The sequence below is a fragment of the Asparagus officinalis genome, chromosome 1, assembly GCF_001876935.1.
Source record: "Asparagus officinalis chromosome 1, Aspof.V1, whole genome shotgun sequence".
Classification (NCBI taxonomy): Eukaryota; Viridiplantae; Streptophyta; class Magnoliopsida; order Asparagales; family Asparagaceae; genus Asparagus; species Asparagus officinalis.
Window position 1 is genome coordinate 104,528,875 of NC_033794.1, and position 19,402 is coordinate 104,548,276.

The 19,402-nt window shown below is 38.8% G+C and overlaps 1 protein-coding gene and 1 long non-coding RNA gene across 2 annotated transcripts; one reads left to right on the forward strand and one right to left on the reverse strand.

The window, feature by feature from the left end:
* On the forward strand, positions 3,079 to 4,681 carry LOC109843603. The gene is made up of 5 exons (XR_002247732.1): positions 3,079 to 3,143; positions 3,330 to 3,414; positions 3,490 to 3,588; positions 3,667 to 3,974; positions 4,330 to 4,681. It is a non-coding gene; the product is annotated as an uncharacterized LOC109843603 (long non-coding RNA).
* Positions 7,617 to 9,522, reverse strand: LOC109838646. The gene is made up of 3 exons (XM_020407073.1): positions 9,440 to 9,522; positions 8,595 to 9,227; positions 7,617 to 8,307 (listed from the first exon to the last, which is right to left on the reverse strand). Exons 1-3 carry the CDS (start codon positions 9,520 to 9,522, stop codon positions 7,617 to 7,619), a joined length of 1,407 nt encoding a protein of 468 aa, XP_020262662.1.

The window sequence follows — 19,402 nt, forward strand, 5'->3', positions numbered from 1 at the left end:
TCTTCCTCCGCCGCCGACGACAACGCTTCAGCCGTCTCGTTCGTCGACTTCGTGTTCGTCTTCGTCGTCACAATCGAAGACCGCTGCATCCTCGACTTCTTCGACTTCGTGCTCGTCGCCTTCTTCTTTGGCGAACCCTTTAGATCGTCATCCTCGACTCTTCGACTTCGTCGTCTTCGTCGAAGACCGCCACCAGGACTCGTCTTCTTCGAAACCCGCTCGTCGCCAACTTCGAAACCCTATTCTTCTGAAATCCGCCGCCGCTCGTCGTATTCCTCTTCGGCGACTCTCCTTTACTTCGTCGACTCTCGTCCGCCGACAAGGACCCCCCCACCGACGACCGCAAGCTCGTCGACCGCCAGAATCTCTCATCCTCACCGAACCCCACAGTGACGCTGCTAAAAATACAGATGTCGAATTCATCATCTGAATCAGCTACAATAAAGCCTGAGATGTAAGTATCTACCCAATTGTTCACATCTGTTCATTTAATTTGTTTGGCATTGTGAATTTATACGCATTAGAACCCTAAGTTAGTTTTGGCATTGTCAATTCATCATCTCAGACAGTTGATTTAGTATCTGTTGTGTTGTCTTTTACAGTAAACATGATATAAGAATTTGTTGCAATATCCGTGGATATTGTCAATTTATGGATGGCATTGTCCCACAAATGAGGTCTGAACATTGGAGGGCTTATGGATCCTCCAATTTCAAGAACTATGTTAGTTTTGGTATGATTCCATCCGACAAGGCCACCATCATGCTGCTGCTGGATAATGTGGATTTAGCCACGGGGAAGTTTTTCTTCAATGATAGCCAAACCGGGACTAAACAAGCGTACACGTTTGATCTAAATTGGGTGCGCAAACATACTCGGTTTAATGATGAAGGGGAGAAACCCGAAGGCAATCGCGACATGGATAATAGGATATGGACCACATACTTCAGCAACAAGCAACAATCACAATACAAGAGTGGCCGAGGCTACCTTGAGGCCCTATTGGAGAAATTGGTTCGGTCCAAAAAGAAATCCGATGTTTCGGATTTTGTTATGCTTCAAATCCTCTATCAATTGACAATGATATGGACCCCGACCGCGAGAATGAATGCACCGCGACATATGTTCAAATATGTGGCTCGAGTAGATGCGGTTGATCATTTCCCATGGGCGACAATCATCTATAAGGAATTGTGGGACTCCTTCAAGGCTGTGAAGAAAGCGACGAAGGGGCTGACATATCTTAGCGGCTGCGCTCCCTTGTTATCGGTGAGTTAACTGTGATATTTGAGATTTATATGTTACATTTGCACCTTATCTGTGATCATGACCATATTTGAGATTTATATGTTACATTTGCACCTTATCTGTGATCATTACCCTTTATATGTGATATTTGAGATTTATATGTGACATTTGTATCTAATTGGTATTGTTTAAGTCCGCTATTTATTTGTAGTTTGTATCTGATATTATCTTGTTACACGTGATTATTTCCATTTACATGTGATATATAACACTAATATATGACATGTGATATTTATAGTTAATATGTGTTTATGTGATAAGTGTCTTCTACATGTGATATTTTCTAGTTATATGTGACGTTTGTGACCCATGTGTGATATTTGCCCTGATATGTGATGTTTGTAGTTAATGTGTGATATTATCTGCTGGTATGTGATTATTGCCATTTACATGTGACATTTATATCTAATATGTGATACTTCATTGTTTGAATGTGGCTTTTTTGTAGCTATGGTATTATGAGATATCAAACATTAAGGAGCCGGCGAAAGTGGATGAATCGAAGCCACCAATGACCAATTGGACATTGGAGGGTAAGAAGGTGGGTTCACTGCGGACAACAACAATAACGAAGAAATCCGAGGCCGCAATCCACATCTTACCGGAGCATGACCTGCCGCGGTATGTACATGAGGAGATCAAGCATAAGTCTACAAAGAGGAGGGCTGAAATGGAGGAGGAAGCTACGGGTGAAAAAGCTTCGAGGAAGAAAAGAGTGGAAAAAGGGGTAAAGTTGATGACTTTATGTGCGATCTTTGTATTTGTGACATTTACTCACTATCAGTTTATTGTTAACGTAGGATGACGTTTATAAAAAGTTGGTGATGCTGAATGAAGCCTATGATCAAGAACTTGTTGCTCGTGGCGTTGATACGATGGCCATTAAGGCCGAAATTGAGAAAAGATTTGAGGAAGAGAAACAAATCATGCCCAAAAAAGAAGAGGTTATAATTTATTTCCTATTTCAAACGAGGAAAAAATATCACATATAAAAGTTTGCTGAACAAAATTGGTTACATTCTTAACATGTATGCAGCCTCAAATAGAGAGACAAGATGAGGCGGAGAAAGAAGAAGGGAAGGAAGAGAAAGCAGAGGGAGAAGGTGATCAAGGCCAAGAAGTGGGCATTGAACTTGAGCAGGTAACTCTCCTACGGTAGATTTGGTTGTCTGTGACATGTACACACTGTTTGTGATAGCTCCCTGTTATTTGTGACGTAAACAGTTTATCTGTGACTTTTGCTTATTATTTGTGATGCATGATTTCCTCATGTGATATTTGAGAATGTCATGTTACTATTATATATATTCATTAACTGTGATCTTTATATAGTCTGAAGCGCGGAAAGCTGTTGAGGAAGTTCCTAAGAAGAAGAGGGGAAAGAAGAGGAGGGAGGAAGGTGAGTCTACTTTGGGAGAATTTGTTCAGGGGCTCCGTGCAAGGAGCCGAAGAACAACGAAGAAGCCCAAGTCCCTAGAATCTCCATATTGTATAGAAATGCCTAAGAAAAAGATGAAAGGGAAAAAAAGTGTCGTTTTGGTGAAAGATGATGAGGACAAGGGGGAGACAATAGAGGAGAAGAAGCCACGTGAAATGGCACACCCACCTATGAGAACATCCGTGCCTCAGCTATGGAGAAGGGAAAAAACTGAAGATGAAAAAAAATTATTGTCAATGTTGAATATGGGCATTCCTTCTGCCCAAGACTTTGACATCAGGCTACCGGGAACAGTTAACGAAGGATTTTATCATAACTTCACTGTTCGTGATGTACCTGATGTGTCGGAAGATGAAAACAAGTGGCTTCAACATTTTCTAACGTTACAAGTTGACAAGTAAGTATTAAGTATTATTCTGTGATATATATAAGTGGTCTGTGATAGTTACATGACGTTTGTGACATAAGCACGTACATTGTGATCATTACAGTTTTTATGTGACATTTAGTGTTCTCCTGTGACAATTTATTAATCGGTTGGATATGTCGCTTATACATTCTTGTATGTGATACATTTTTGTAGGAGGATTGTTTTGGAGGTTGAGGACCAAACTATGAACAGATACGATATTCTTCATCTTCTACGCGGTGGAAGATTGAAGGATGAGGTTAGTTTTTGTTTAAGTTTCGTTGTTAGTCAAGTTTTTGATATTTACATGATTTATTATGTTTGCAATTATTAGACGGTTGAAGCCCTTGTTGCAAGACTTCGGAACTGGCTCAAGCTCCCCGAAAATGCCGCTCGGGATCGCAAATTTGCTATTGTCACATCCTATTTTAGTGTGAGTAATGTGGATCATTTTTTGCAGTTATATGTTATTTGACTTTCTCCCGCTTTATCTCTTTTCTTTTTCCGGTAGATTTGGTTGCTAACTGCTTCAAAGTTGGATGAGCGAAAGATCTATAAAAACTATATAAAGAAGCATATCGACGAAGGGAAGGATGCGTTGATAATCCCGATATGTCATGATGATCATTGGCATGTCGTCGAGGTCAATCTGGGGTAAAAAAAATGCAGGCATTACAGCTCCGCTGGCCACGAGGCATGGGCTAGGGACGTGTTGGCCATCCAACTATTTTTAGATAGGATGGTGAGCGGATTTGACCAGAGTTCGACATTTAGAGCATTTGATTATGAAGCGGTTCCCTGTCGTATGCAAAAAGGATCGTAAGTTTCTTACACTTAAACAGTTTATTAATGCATATGATACTTGAATGGGTGATATTTTCACATTCATATGTGACAATTTGGGGCTATATGTGACATTTCAGTATTCTGTGTGACTTTTGGGGCCCATATGTGACATTTTAGTATTCTATGTGACTTTTGGGGCTGTTATGTGACATTTTGGGGCTGTTATGTGACTTTTGGTTATTCTGTGTGACTTTTGGGGCCTATATGTGACATTTCAGTATTGTGTGACTTTTGGGGCTGTTATGTGATAGTTTTACATTCTCTGTGTTATATGCTTATTATGTTATATTATATTTCTGGTATTAAGTGTTATGTGATATTTCTACAGGTATGATTGTGGCATACATGCGTATTTTTTCATTAAGACGATTCTCGAGGAAAGGGAGATAATGCAAGTTGAAGCCTTGCACAGGGAGTCACATATGCTACGAGCAGGACTTGCTGCTCAACTCATATGTGAAGGGCGTGAAGGGAAAAAACTGCGGTTGAAATTAGACAGTGATGATCCAGAATATTTTTTGTACTTTGGGGGTAGTGATGTACCTAAGATTGAGTGGAAGTATTAGACTCTACATTAACTGTGTCATTTGTTTAAACGTGGTGATGTACAGGCTAACCAGTTTACTAGCTGTGTGTGACATTTGTTGGATTGCTGTTGACGACTTTTGGGGCTGTTACGCGATGTTTTAGGATTTAGGGGTTGGTTACATCCCTAATCCCCCTATAAATAACCGACTTACTCAACTGAGTAAGGGGTTGATCGGTTTCTGGCAGTAAAACCGCATAGGGTTGAGGTGAGCTGGCATCAAAACCGCCCAAGGTTAACAAATTTCAGTAGTTCAACAACACGAAGAAGGAGATCTTTTGAAGATCAAGGAACTGATCAACGATCAGTTAATCAAATCCTAGAGGATCCTTTCATCAACGTCATAATCCACTTGGCAATTAACCGAATCTTCGGTTCCAACAACTCTTTTACACACTTGGCAATTAACCGAATCTTCGGTTCCAACAACTCTTTTACAGAGTTTCAACTCACTCTGAGTTTTGAAACTCATTTAAGAGTTCGTGAACAACTCTTTTACAGAGTTTCAACTCACTCTGAGTTTTGAAACTCATTTAAGAGTTCGTGATTAAGTTTGCAACCTAAATTAATTACATCAAACCAGTTTTTTGGTTCTCAACAACTCTCTTCAGAGTTTTTCAACTCGTTCTGAGTTCTAAACCGAATTCATCACACAAGTTAATCGTTCCAGTGAGATAGTACGGTCGGATCGTCAACGGAGAGCAAGTTCGACGCAAGCAATCGAAGGAGGCACTCCATCGCTACCTTGAAGAACCCAGTCTTAAACAAAGGGGAGAATCAAATTCATTCTCCTCTCTTTTGTAATCAGAATCCAAATTGTAATTGATTTTGAGAGAAATACAAGTCAATTTTTCTTTCATTGTCTTTTTACTGCAAATTTCCAACAAACATACTTGAATGGGTGATATTTTCACATTCATATGTGACATTTTGGGGCTATATGTGATATTTCAGTATTCTGTGTGACTTTTGGGGCCCATATGTGACATTTCAGTGTTCTGTGTGACTTTTGGGGCTGTTATGTGACATTTTGGGGCTATTATGTGACTCTTGGTTATTCTGTGTGACTTTTGGGGCCCATATGTGACATTTCAGTATTCTGTGTGACTTTTGGGGCTGTTATGTGACATTTTGGGGGCTATTATGTGACTTTTGGTTATTCTGTGTGACTTTTGGGGCCCATATGTGACATTTCAGTATTCTGTGTGACTTTTGGGGCTGTTATGTGATAGTTTTACATTCTCTGTGTTATATTCTTGTTATGTTATATTATATTTCTGGTATTAAGTGTTATGTTATATTTCTACAGGTATGATTGTGGCATACATGCGTATTTTTCATCAAGACGATTCTCGAGGAAAGGGAGATAATGCAAGTTGAAGCCTTGCACAGGGAGTCACATATGCTACGAGCAGGACTTGCTGCTCAACTCATATGTGAAGGGCGTGAAGGGAAAAAACGACGGTTGAAATTAGACAGTGATGATCCAGAATATTTTTTGTACTTTGGGGGTAGTGATGTGCCTAAGATTGAGTGGAAGTATTAGACTCTACATTAACTGTGTCATTTGTTTAAACGTGGTGATGTACAGGCTAACCAGTTTACTAGCTGTGTGTGACATTTGTTGGATTGCTGTTGACGACTTTTGGGGCTGTTACGCGATGTTTTAGTATGCCGTGTGAGATTTGAGTCTTGTATGTGACGTTTTTGGTAGGTATGATTGACTTTTGGTACGTTGTGGTATGTTACATTTGTACAGGTCTGTAAATATTCTCCTTATCAGTTACTAGCTGTTTGTAAATTCTTTGTGATCTGTTCTGGAAGATATTAAATCCGGACTGGTAATATGTCACGCGAACAGGTGATACGCCACATATGGCTGAAATGGACATGTAACAGACAATAGTCACATATGACGTTTTAGTGTTCTGTGTGACATTTGAGTCTTGTATGTGACACTTTGTTATTTTGTGTGACATTTGGGGCCATCATGTGACTTTTTAGTATGTTCTGTGACTCTTGAATCTTGTGTGTGACGTTTTAGTATGCTCTGTGACTCTTGAGTCTTGTGTGTGACGTTTTAGTGTAGTGTGTGACTTTTACTTCTTGTAGGTGACACTTTTTTATTTTGTGTGACATTTGAGGCGGTTGTGATGTTTTAGTATGCTTTGTGACTTATTAGACTTGTATGTAACATTTTGGTAGGTACGAATGACTTTTGGTATGTTGTGGTATGTTACAATGGTCACATGTGATATGCAAACAGGTAATACGTCACATTTTTTGTGGCAAAAGTAACACGAATAGGTAATTTGTCACATACAAAACACAAATGTCACAACAAAATGGCAAAAGTCACATGTAACAGACAATAGTCACAAAAGCGTTTGCATTCTGCCTGGAAACGTTAATCTTCGATAGGTTCAGTGCACGTGGCTCGGTTATGTCCTTCAGCGTGACATCTTGAGCATCTAATTGCACGTCTACTCTCAGATCTGTTGTTGATACGCCTATTCTTGTTCCTTCCACGTCTCTTTGTCGTCTTTGGGGGAAGAATGCTAATTGTTTCATCTGTGACATCTGGCTTATCGTAATTTGGAACAGGAAAGAGGATTGGTTCGTAACTTCTCCTGAAAGCTTCAGTCGTCATGAACCAATCGCAGAACTGGTACACATCTCTATGCATGAAGTTAATAGCGGCACACGCATGTTTACATGGTATTCGCAATATATCCCATGCACGACATGTGCATGTTTTGTGTCCCAAATCAACTTGTACTGATTTTTGTGATGATACCTTAAAGATTTCAGCTGTAGAATGCGATACTTCAAGAGTGCTTCCCTTGGTGACATTTTCTTGGAGGATTTTTTCCGCTTCAGGACAAAGATAGGCTATTCCATTTTGTTGCCATCTCGCGACGAGTATTCATCCTTTCCATAATTTGCACACGAATGTGATCCATCATATCGCAAATAGGAAGTGTTCGCGCCACACATAAAAGCGAAATGTGACATTTAAAGGCTCAATTTCATATAACAGCATAATATAACCAGTAAAGGTAATGATAATTGACGTACCTTATACCAGGAAATACAGAATTGGCCCAATTACTAGGACCATAACTTAGAGCTACTTGGTAAGCTCTTTGATCTGTCATTCGAATCTGACGCAAAACAGCATTAAATTCTCCTTCTGTGTACTTGTATGCAGCAAACTCCAATAATTTTGAAATACGTTGAGCAGCACTTGAGGCAAAACCCATCTCTCTAAGCTTCAATTTATAATTCTCAACAAGATGAAGTACACACCTAGAGTGGTACGCATCTGGAAATATATTTTTCAAAGATTGCTTTATTCCTTTGTCGGCGTCTGACAGAATTACAAGGGGATGGGGTGGATTGTATGGTTCTGTTCGATTGTACAATATATACCGCAATCCTTGAATAAACCAACTCCAATTCGCTTCATTTTCTTGGTCACAAACGGAAAATGCGAGTGGAAATATGCCTTGATTACCATCATAAGCGGTCGCACCTAATAAGATCCCTTTGTAACGATCCTTCAGAAAAGTCCCATCTAGAAAGAGCAACGGCCTACATCCCTTGAGAAACCCCTGTATGCATGCACCATACGACACAAATAAACGTTTGAATCTCCTTTCTTCTTGTTCAATGCTGAAGACACTGTCTGGATTTGTTTCCGTCACCTTCATCTGGTACCTAAAAAGATGGTTAAATCACAAATAACTTGTTAAATACTCAAACGTCACATATAAAGTCAAAATATCACATATAAGGTTTAAATATCACATGTAATACTCAAAAGTCACATAGAAAGTCCAAATATCACATACAAGATCTAACTATCACATGTAATGCTCAAACGTCACATATAAAGTCAAAATATCACATATAACGTTTAAATCTCACATGCAGATGTAGGAACAAGTTGTCACAAATAACTTTGAAATATAACGTTCACGCATCAATAAATAACGAGGACTAACCAGGATAGTAAATCATATGAATGCCTTGCGCAACCAAATATTTCATCTTTTGCTGTCTCTTTAGCACGCCAAGCTTTAGAATAATTAACTCTTAATCCATATTGAGAGTGCAATTCCTTTCTAATGTCAGTTGGGGTTATATATGGACGCCTCTTCATAATTGATTGTAGCATACTCGCAATCCACCTTCTTGATGCTCTGAAGTGACCAGCTGTGCTGTTATGTTGTCCACATGTATGTTGAGGAACAAATTTCTTTATAGCAAATGTCGACACATGGCTCAATGGTGAAGCGAAAAACAACCACGGGCAGTTTGTTTCTTCTCTAAACATGCAACTAGCACGAATACGTTTTGGCTCATTGTTAACATATTTGAAAGCGAACTTCTTAGCTATAGAGTAGTATATAAGAGCCATTCTAACTTCTTTTGCACTTTCAAATTGCTGCCCTTTTCCAGTAATTGCCTCGTTCCACCATGCTGGGATCCGTGACGAGTCACTTACTACGTCGTTCATACTATACACATGCTCTCCTTGAGGGTTGTCATTTGGGATCCTCTCTGATTCCTCGATTGTGATACTCTCATAAGGTTGCTCAATATGCTCTGATGACTGTGAGCTTACATTAGGAACACTGCAGGTTTAATGTAAAGGTCACATATAAGTCACATGTGATACTTACCAGTAAAGTCACATATAAGACTCAAATGTCACAAATAAAGACAATATATCACAAATAAGGTCCAAATGTCACGTGGTATGTCTTCAGGTCACATATATAATAGAAGGGAAAATAGAATATGTCACGTGTATCCAGAACATGAAAATATACTTTTGAATACTTACTTAAGCTCTGTTTCTGTCCCTATGGCATGAGTGTGTCCTTCATCTCTTTCAGTAACAGTAATGGTCAACGTATTTAACCCCATTGAACGATGATAACCTATCATGTTGAGAATATCTTCATCTTTTGAAAGCTCAAACGAGACATTGGGAAACTTCTCGATAGAGTAACTTATCAACAAACTTAAAACCGTACTCTAAAATTCTCTGCGGCTTTCATCTTCAATTCGGCTAAACTTGTTGCTGAATTGACTTTAATAAGGGTTGCGTTACTGTTAAATGAAATCACACACATTAAAGAATCTTCCATTTTGGTTGTTGAAGAAGTTAAGAGGAAAAAGTTCAGAATATAAATGATTGTTGAAGGTTGTTGAAGATTTTAGCAGTAGATCAAAAGAGAGAAGAGTATATATGAGGAATGCAATATTTTGGAGGGAACCGTGTACATTTTCCCCTCCAATTCTACCTCTTCCCTGCATAAAACCCCCCAGCTCACTGATTTGACTACCACTACTTCATGATGGGTTGCTTGGCTGGCGAATAAGACAAAACCCAAGTTCTTCAAATCACAGCCGCTTTCAGTGCTGTTACCCAAATCGAAAATGAGAGTAGAAAGGGCAAAATGGGTAATGCTGGAAAATACACTATAAAGTAGAGAAACACTGTTGGGTTTGGGGTGAGATAGCATGAATACTTGGGTCAAGGTGCCCCCAAGTGTTTGACTCTAGTTGGAGGGTGGGGATGCATAGCCGAATTTTATTTGGTTCCCCCAAGCAATTTTCCCTTATTATTATTTTCCTTTACCGAGACTAACATCACGAAGAAAAAAAAGGGGAGAGAATGTTCTTACTCCTATATGAGCTTGAGTTACTACGATAAAGAGAAGAAGCGTAGCATCATCTGATTTACCCTTATTTGGTAAGTATCTAGATTCCATCCTAAGGCCGTCTTTAGCTGGATTATTAGTTAACTCGAGTTACCTGTAATAATAAAATATTCTTCGGTTTGCTTCAGGAAAATATTCTTTGGTTCACTAAAAGCAGGAAAATTTTAGACCCGGTGCTGACAAATTCTTGGAATATTCCTTGTGGATAGCCTCGTGATGAGTTCAGCAAGGGGAGGAGTCGGATTAAGCCAGCGAAGCAAGTGACGAAAGACCAAAAGAAAAGAGGGAGACAGGATCCAAACAACCCACAACACCGCACAGCACAGAGAGGCCACAACGTGTTGAGCAAATATATAAAACAGAAGCCACTGAACTTCAGCTGGGGCAACAGAAGGAATTTTTTTTATTAGTTTTTTTTCTGGGGATATCAAAAAGTACAAATACGAAATCTGAGCATCAAAGAAATAGTGGTTGTCCTCAGAAGGTTGGGAAGAGGCAGAAGTCGACAGCACAAACATTAGATTGATTATGAGTATTTTTTTTTTGATAATTAACTTGGTTAAATTTGCAGAACAAATTGAAGAAATTTCCGACGGTAGGTATTAAAGCCGCACGATCGATCGTCCGAATGCGCTTTAGTTTCAACCGCTTCTATCCAAACGCAACACGCACCCCGCTAACTTTTAAAAATTTACAAAAAAATGACGAGACCGAGGAACTTTCCACTGAAAAAAAGCATGAAAAAGAACGTATTTCTCCGAAGTATCGATCGTCCGAGATCAGACCGGAATCAGAAGGTAAAACAAAATAAAAAGCCAGCTAATCAAGATTTCAAAGACGAGGGTGGAACATAAACATATGATAAGACAAAAGAGATCAGATGCTTAGATTAACTGTTTGGATCTTAATTAATTATTATGACAGTTCTTCAAAAAATTAAGCTAAGTTAATGGCTTACTTTGTGAACGGAGTTCCTTAAGTATCCTATTCTTCTCTAATGTGGGAGCAGGAGTAGCTCCTGGAACAGACGAAGCATGGGGCTAACCGTAGCTGATTCATCCGTGATCTGTGACGAACAGACCTTAGCATTGTATTGTTCTTGGTAAATTAATTCACTCGTGCCATCTTTTCTTCTTAATTACAAGTAACCATTTTCAAGATGGCAATATTAATTAGTCTTTTTCGTATTCTAATCTAGCTTCCTCCTTTTATTTTCTATTGTAGTTCTTCTTTATGTTCAAAAAAAAAAAAAAAACGTCATGAGGAAGGAAAATACTATATTTGACAGTACGAGATCGCTATACTATGCAGGCGAACGAAAGACGAAGACGAAGAAGAAGAAGAAGAGAGTGCGATTTGGCGAGTTTGTAGTCGTAGAATTCGACATTGATGATGATCAGACGGCGGAGGAGGAGATAGTGATGCGTGCTCCTAGAATCGGGGTTAATCAGGCTAAGGCGCGGGATATGCCCGCAAATAGAGCTGCGTTGTATGGCGGGATGCTGCAGGACCGGCTGCAGAGGATGGCTTGTTATTAGGAATTTGAATTCGTGATTTAGAGTTGCTAAATATTGTAATTAGTTAGCTCTAATTTTGGATGATATTATTCTAGTTTGAGGCTCTGGCTCTTGTATCTGTTGTTAGTATATAAAAATAGGAACATTCACGGCTTCTTACCGGCAATTGTTATCCATTTTCATCCACGTTGAGCGTATTAATTAATTTCCATCGTAAAAGATTAAAAAAAACATTCACAGTAACTTTTTCTGACAATTGTAACTCAAGACTCATTTCATTAAAAAAAAAAAGGGGGTAAATAGATGTGAACAAAATATATCCCACTGCTTGTTACTTGAAAAGGAAAAGAGAAAAAGGCATAACATACACTTATAAGGTCAATATTAGCCATTTGTTGCGAATGCTCGTATGTGAACAGGGATGCGAGCATGTGAGTGCTTTCTTTTCTGAATAAAAGGGCAAAAGGAGCCGGCATGAATTATTGAGGTCTTCGGTCAGTCGAGAGTCAATTTGAAAAATGAGGAAAGCAAGGGCCTGAATTATTTTGACCAGCAAGTTGCAATTATTGAATGACGTGAGTCCCACTTTCGGCGGAGGAGATCTACTTCCTCATCTCTAATGCATACATATATCATTAATCACAATGTATTACGAGCTTGCGAAATTTTAGGAAACCCCCGTTATAAGAAAGACCATGGCTAAGTTCTAGATATTTGTTCTGTCTTCAATCGACAACATGTCACATTTTAACCTAAATTGAACCGCCTTCAACATTCATACATCAGCGTAATCATCGCTAGAATTTTTTTTTTTTGCTGGGCTTTAAGTGATCATTGATCAACATATGTTTCGCTTTCTATACCATATGTAAAGGACCGGCTTTGGTCCCTCCGTGTATCTGTGATTGCAGAATGACGATAAGGTCACCTCTTCATTCTTATGGATCCACGGTTTGGGGAATTTTTTTTTTTTTTTTACCTCTACGGCTTAAAAAACTATTGTTCTACTAATACTCACTTTGGATACAACTTTCAACCCCGTATCAGATGGAAAAATTCTAACAATAACAGAAAATTTAATGATGGATACATACATATTATTAACTAGTCAATTTCTGACCGCACTTGGCATTACACACGTTAAACTCCCAACAGTTGACCAGTCACACACGCACACATTATTCCTTGTGCTCTCTCAGCCCCAAAATTTCTCCTTTAGTGGATGCAGGTGTTGATATTAATGCAAAGCTTAAGAAAAATGTGGATAGCTTCCTTCGAAATCTTTTCGTTTCCTCTTTCAACTTCACAAGGCAATTGATCTCGACACTTGTGTTTTTATTTGGAAGTGCAGCCCACTAGAGTCTAATCATCAAGTCTCAGTTCGTTTACTAAGATCGATAATATGATGCTAAATGTTGTTATCACGCTTGATACACGTGTCAGTCTTCATGTGCACGACTCTATAGAGCCTTGTGGCTCTTATTATATGCATACAATAAATCTAATTAGGAGAAAGTTCACGATGAATTATAAGGGGATTTATATAAAAAAAATTAATATCATGAATACTTTTTGTTAGCGAAGCGTAAGCTTTAAATTAAACATATATAAAATATCACATAAAGAATTAAATATCGTAATTTAATTGTTTATGTATTATAATAATATTACTAAGAATTTTTAGGTAAAGCTAGTACTCACTAAATTATCATGAACTTAACGATATTTTCAGATAAATTTCATTGATAAAGAGCTACCGTATGGTTTTACGATATTATATGACATGCTTCTCTTGATCTGAAGATTTACGATCTTTTTTTTTCTTCCCTAATTAAAATAATTTGAGATAAACTTTATAAAATTTATCACTTTTGTTAGCGAATCCTAGGTACTGATCGATCTCTTGTCAAAAGATTGATCACTTTGTTATGCCGCGGCCGTGTTTGACAGTAACACGGCCGTACAAAACTCTTTAAGTATATATGTGGAAAGGATTGAGGGTTAGATGAGAAGAATCCAAGAATATATACTAAAAACACGGACGGAATTGAGTGATAAAGATAGAAGATGGGAGTATTCTAAACGGAACGACGAAATTGAGTGTTTGTTTTCGCGTACAACGTTCTCTCTCAATGGTAATTTCTAGATTTTTGTTGAAAAAATAGAGGGAGGTGGTAGTTTCTAATTATTTAATGGTGAGCTAGATAGGAAATTAATATATAGATGGGTCAAGTTACAATATATTTGTCCAAATCCAAAACACGAGTCTAAACTATTTGTAATCTATTCCCTTTTTCAGGCTCTAACAATCTTTCTCGGGCCATTCTCCAAACCCAAAACCCATGCTTTATCTAGTTAAAATTTGGATTTTTCTATACCTCCAAATTATAGGTACTTTAAAATTTATCCCTCAATCATGATAATTATTAATTTAACCTCCAATTTGTATTCTTCCTCCAATTTTACGCTTTAACTCACTATTAGAGAATCTAATTATGATAATATGTTAAATAATTAAAATATTTTTAAAATGTCTACTTTTCATTGATTAAATAAATTAATTTGAAGAATCGCTAATGAAAGTTCTTACTTATTCTAGCACTGCTCGACATATTGACTAAACCATATGGATCCATTTCTCTCATCTCTCATCGATCCTACTCATATCATCCTTTTGATTGTGGGTATAAAATTTTTGTAATTACTGCTTACGCAGCAAACATATCTCCATTATTTGCCACTTTTGAGCTATTTGAAACTAATAACATTAAAATGTTTGGATTATTTGGGATTTTGAGTGCATCTAAATACACTTTATAAGGAACCAGATAATTATACACATGCAATAGGGATAATCTACAACTAGATTATACATAGTGGGAATAAAAAACCCTAGCATGCATTTAGGAACATAAACAATAGGTTTAGGGTTTACCAAACAAATCATTTTCGTACGATAACCACGCCTTTCTTGATCAATGACTGAAGGGCGACCATACCGAGCAACCAGCAAGAAGCCCCTGCGTATCACCGGACGAGTACCTCGTAAAGTACGAACTTGATCGGAGAAGGAGATGATGATTGTTGTCTATATCTGTATATTTTTTCTATCTCCCATCATGAAAAACATTATATCTATATATCCATTTCAACGATAGAATCATACATAGAGCAAGATTATGAATATCTTATCTCTAAGATAAGATATTATCCGCCCACGTATTTGGGTGACTATCTCATAATCATAACAAACATACTCACACTCACACAAATGAGTGGGTATCATCCGTTGCTCCCTGAGTCATTGGCTCCCCCGAGTCAAGTCTCTTTGAGAATCTCCTTCCTTTTTAAATTTATGTCCATACATCACTAGTGTACCGCAGGCCTTTGAGAACTTGTAAGCAAGTAACTTTACAGCTAGATCCGTTAGGATCGGCACAAGAATCTCCCTTAGATAAAACACATAATAAATAGTGTAAGTATGCAGTATCTCGTACCCCAGATCTGAATAACCATGTCTACTCAAGTACCTTTGTTCCCTTGAAGAAACATACATGAACACTACAGTGTACCGCTGATTCATCGCACTCTTAAATCTTGCCATCGACATAAATAAGAGTTGGACTAGTGATGCAATCACGAGATTAATCAATCTTCCTCTAGCCCTAAATAGTTGAGCGTGTTAATCACCCGCTTTCCTAACACTGCCCCGTAGTAGCGGTATTGCCTCATCGTAAAGAAAATAGTAGCCAAGGTAATAGATGCTCATAACAGTCTTCCTAGAGAGCCCAATGTCTTTAAGGGTACAGTGACTACACTCTATTACCAGTTGTTGTCGATAAGGGCTCACATAGTGAGTGAGTAGTGATCCATCCCTTGACCTCCTTATATCCTATCCAAGCACACGTCATATATCAATGTGTTACTGTAGACGGTCACAATGTATTTTCACTAAGGATCCAAGAAGTGAACGCCTATGGGCTAAACACTTTGAATGGGCCCAAAGTCAAACTCACAACAAGCTGCACCGAAGGTCACCTGATGATTAAAGCAAACCTCGCCAAGCAACTCATACCGACTCAACTCGACCAAGTTAGACACGAGTCGACCCCCCAACACGCTTCAGATTAAGTTGAAAGGTGTCATCAGTTGGCCAAGCCTAGAGTCGAATTATGAGCTAAATTCGAACTCGTAGGCAAAGTTCGCTAACTAACGAACTTCGCCCACTTGGACCAAGTCATCCACTTCCGAAGAAGGCGCGCCCATGTCCGAAGTGACCTTCGCCCACGTCTTCAACGAACTTCGCCAAGTCCACGAAGTTCGTCCAAATAGCCATTTTAGAGCTATTTTCAGGGGAAAATCGCTTTCCACTAACTTCTACTTTAATGGCCACTTAATCTATAATTAAGGGGACCATTAACTCTCTCTTTTAGTCTATAAAAGGAGAGAATATCATCCAATTTAGAGACACGGACACACACACACACACACACACGTAGAGGCATACGAGAGGTAGAAACGCTGGCCCAAAAGCTTTTTAGTGAAAAGAAGTTACACACGCATAGTATTTGTGATCCCATCAAGAGGTATTGCTAAGAGAAGACCGAGCTAACTTTCAAGCAATCTAATCCTCATTAAGAGCAGAATACCTATCGTCTTAGTCGGTGAGTCAACGGAGTACAAGATCGACGCTCCACCGTCACATCGAAAGAACCCTAGGAAAAAATAACTTTTCCTTTGTTTCATTAAATTTCTTTCATTGTAATTGTGTTAATTACAATACAAAAGAACCTAAAATAGGATGGCAACTCCATTTGGGATAATCCTTCTCCTCTAATAAGAAGATTGTGTCATACACTGACACTAAGACCCTCGGGTCTTTTGCTGAAACGCTGGTCATTGAATTTGATCAAGTGAAGTTAGAGGAATCAATTTCCAAGAACAAAATCTCTATAATGACAACTACACACAGTTGTCGTAAAATTTGCCACAATACGAATCTCAAGTCTAAAATGAACCCCGCGTGTGAAAAGGTCACCTTCACCGAATATAGTTTGGGCTTTGCTGGAAGCCAAACAAACTTCGCCAAGAATGAAGGGATTTCGACTATCACATCGAGTGAAGATCAAAATGTTATCATATCTGTTCTCAGGCTTCAGTCCTCGACTCCTTTAGGAGTTTGATTTAAAGTATCTCGCAATGTTCGCTATGCTTCCTTGATAGAAACAAAGAGTGGGGGCTATTCCTCATCCAAATTTCCTCAAAGGAATAACATCATCGTCCATGATTCCACTGAACAAGCTTTTGGCCAACGTCGCCGTAAGTGACGTTTGTATTCCAAGGCCAAAACAAGCGAAGATGGCACTAATGCTGACCTGAGAGAATTCATAACTCTAAAGAGAGCTCGTAAATGTTAGCATTGTGCGGCCCTTAGAGAAGTGATCTCGACAGTTCAAAAGAGTTGTCAATGAAAAGAAACAGTCTTTAACCATCTCAGACATGTTCCTGAGCTTTTAGAGGTTTGGACTAAACGACGACGACGCACTCGAAGGTGCAAAACACAATTGTTCACCATCAACGTGACAAGTATGGCTTCTAGAGATGATGAGGAAAGTATAGATAGCTCGCCTGATCTAGTATACTCTCATGGCATTGGATCCATTCTACCGGAAGCTGATGGAGTATATCGCAACACCAGGCTAAGGAGAAGTGTGGCTATTCCTTTTGACTACTCCTCCATCCTAATGCGAACATCACAGTCTTCATCCCAGATGAATCAACATGCATCCAGTGGAGCCAACTCCACCATGGCACCGAATCCAACCCCTAGTTCAAGTCAAAAATAACAATGGGCGATAGATATGGCAAACCGAGAAGACATTCTAACTTAAATGGTGATTCAGAAGAAAGATTTAGACGAACGAATCGAATGACTGGGAGAGATGGTTAAGCAACTTCTATTAGCCTCTCATCCTCAAGCAACTTCGAAAGGAAAACAATCATTTGGTGGAAATCCTCTTAAAGACGATCAAGAACAACAAGATGATGCGGACTCTAAACATGCTAGGTCAGAAACTTCACTACCTTCACATCTAAATAAGGAAGCTAATCTCAACGGTCTTTCTCAAGGAACAGATCTCAAGATGGTTAGAATCACCCGACCTTATCCCGTCAAATGAGACATGGTTCCCTACCCGAAGAAGTTCAAGCTATCAACCCTTTACATGTTCGATGGCAAAAGTTCCCCGAACCAGCATATCTACTATTTCCACCAGCAAACTAGAAATATAGTGGGTAACGATGTCATTAAGGAACGTCTTTTCATTAGCACTCTTCAGGGGCTAGTCTTTGATTGGTTCTAAAATTTGCCTGAGGGTTCAATCAGATCGTGGGCAGATTTAGAATCAAAGTTCCTCTCTCAATTCCATGAGGAACAATCCGATATCACCATAGCCAAACTCCTTTCCGAGAAACAAAATGGGAATGAGACGGTCAGGGAATGCATTGAAAGGTACCGCAACTTGACATTGCGATGACAAGATATGCCTTCACCAATGCTACTTCAAACTTACCGGCACAACTTCGTGGCACAAATTGAAGCTCACATAGGCATTGTCACTGCTCACACCTGGAAAGATTTGATGGAGCAAGCTGAGATAGCCGAGAAGTCATCAAAGCATTTCAATAAATTTGAACCTCACACCAACTTTAAGGGTAACAAAGGCAAAGAAGGGCAGACATCATAACTGAAAGCCAAAGAGACTTTCACTATTAGAGTCCAGAATTCTAATAACATCCAACAGAGAGAGCCAAGGAAGAATTTTTAGCATAATTATTCATTCAAAGACAAAAATATAGTCGCCATATTTCATGTCCTAAACAAAGGAAATCGCTTGAAGCTTCCAGAAGCTTGATGCCCGGAAGAGGTCAGAAAAATTGATGACCCCAACTACTGCCTCTATCACAGAATGTTGGGATACCTGGCAAAGAATTACTACATCCTTAAGGATAAGATCCAAACATTCATCGAATCAGGAATTCTTAAGCTCACACCCAAATAAAAGAAAGTCACCACTAACATGGTGACTCATCAATTTGGTTTTATGCCAGAAATCCAAGCCCAAAATAGCGTCATCCTCATTCCTACCGCAAGAATGGATGTGGTTAACTATGACCGCCAAAACAAACAAAGCCAAGGCTTGATTCCTCTTACCATAGGGAGGGGAGAAATAATATGGGTACATCCTGACCTTATTCAAGATGAAGATTGGACTCTTCAGAAGCCTAAAAAAAGCAAGAGATGACGACTTGCAACGCCATCTCCATGATCATTGAAGAAGAGTCTTTGCATAGTACTTCACTCACTGATTTAGAGGGAGAAAAAATAGCCATGACAGGGACAAGACCTAGAAAAGATTACCTTAGGGATTACAATCAGCTAGGAATGTCCAAACAACCCGAACCAACCAAACAAAAGGATACCCTGTTTTGGAGGAAAGCTGGTTCTTTTATTAGTGAACTCATTATAACTTCAGTCATTATAATGAACTCAACAAAAATAAA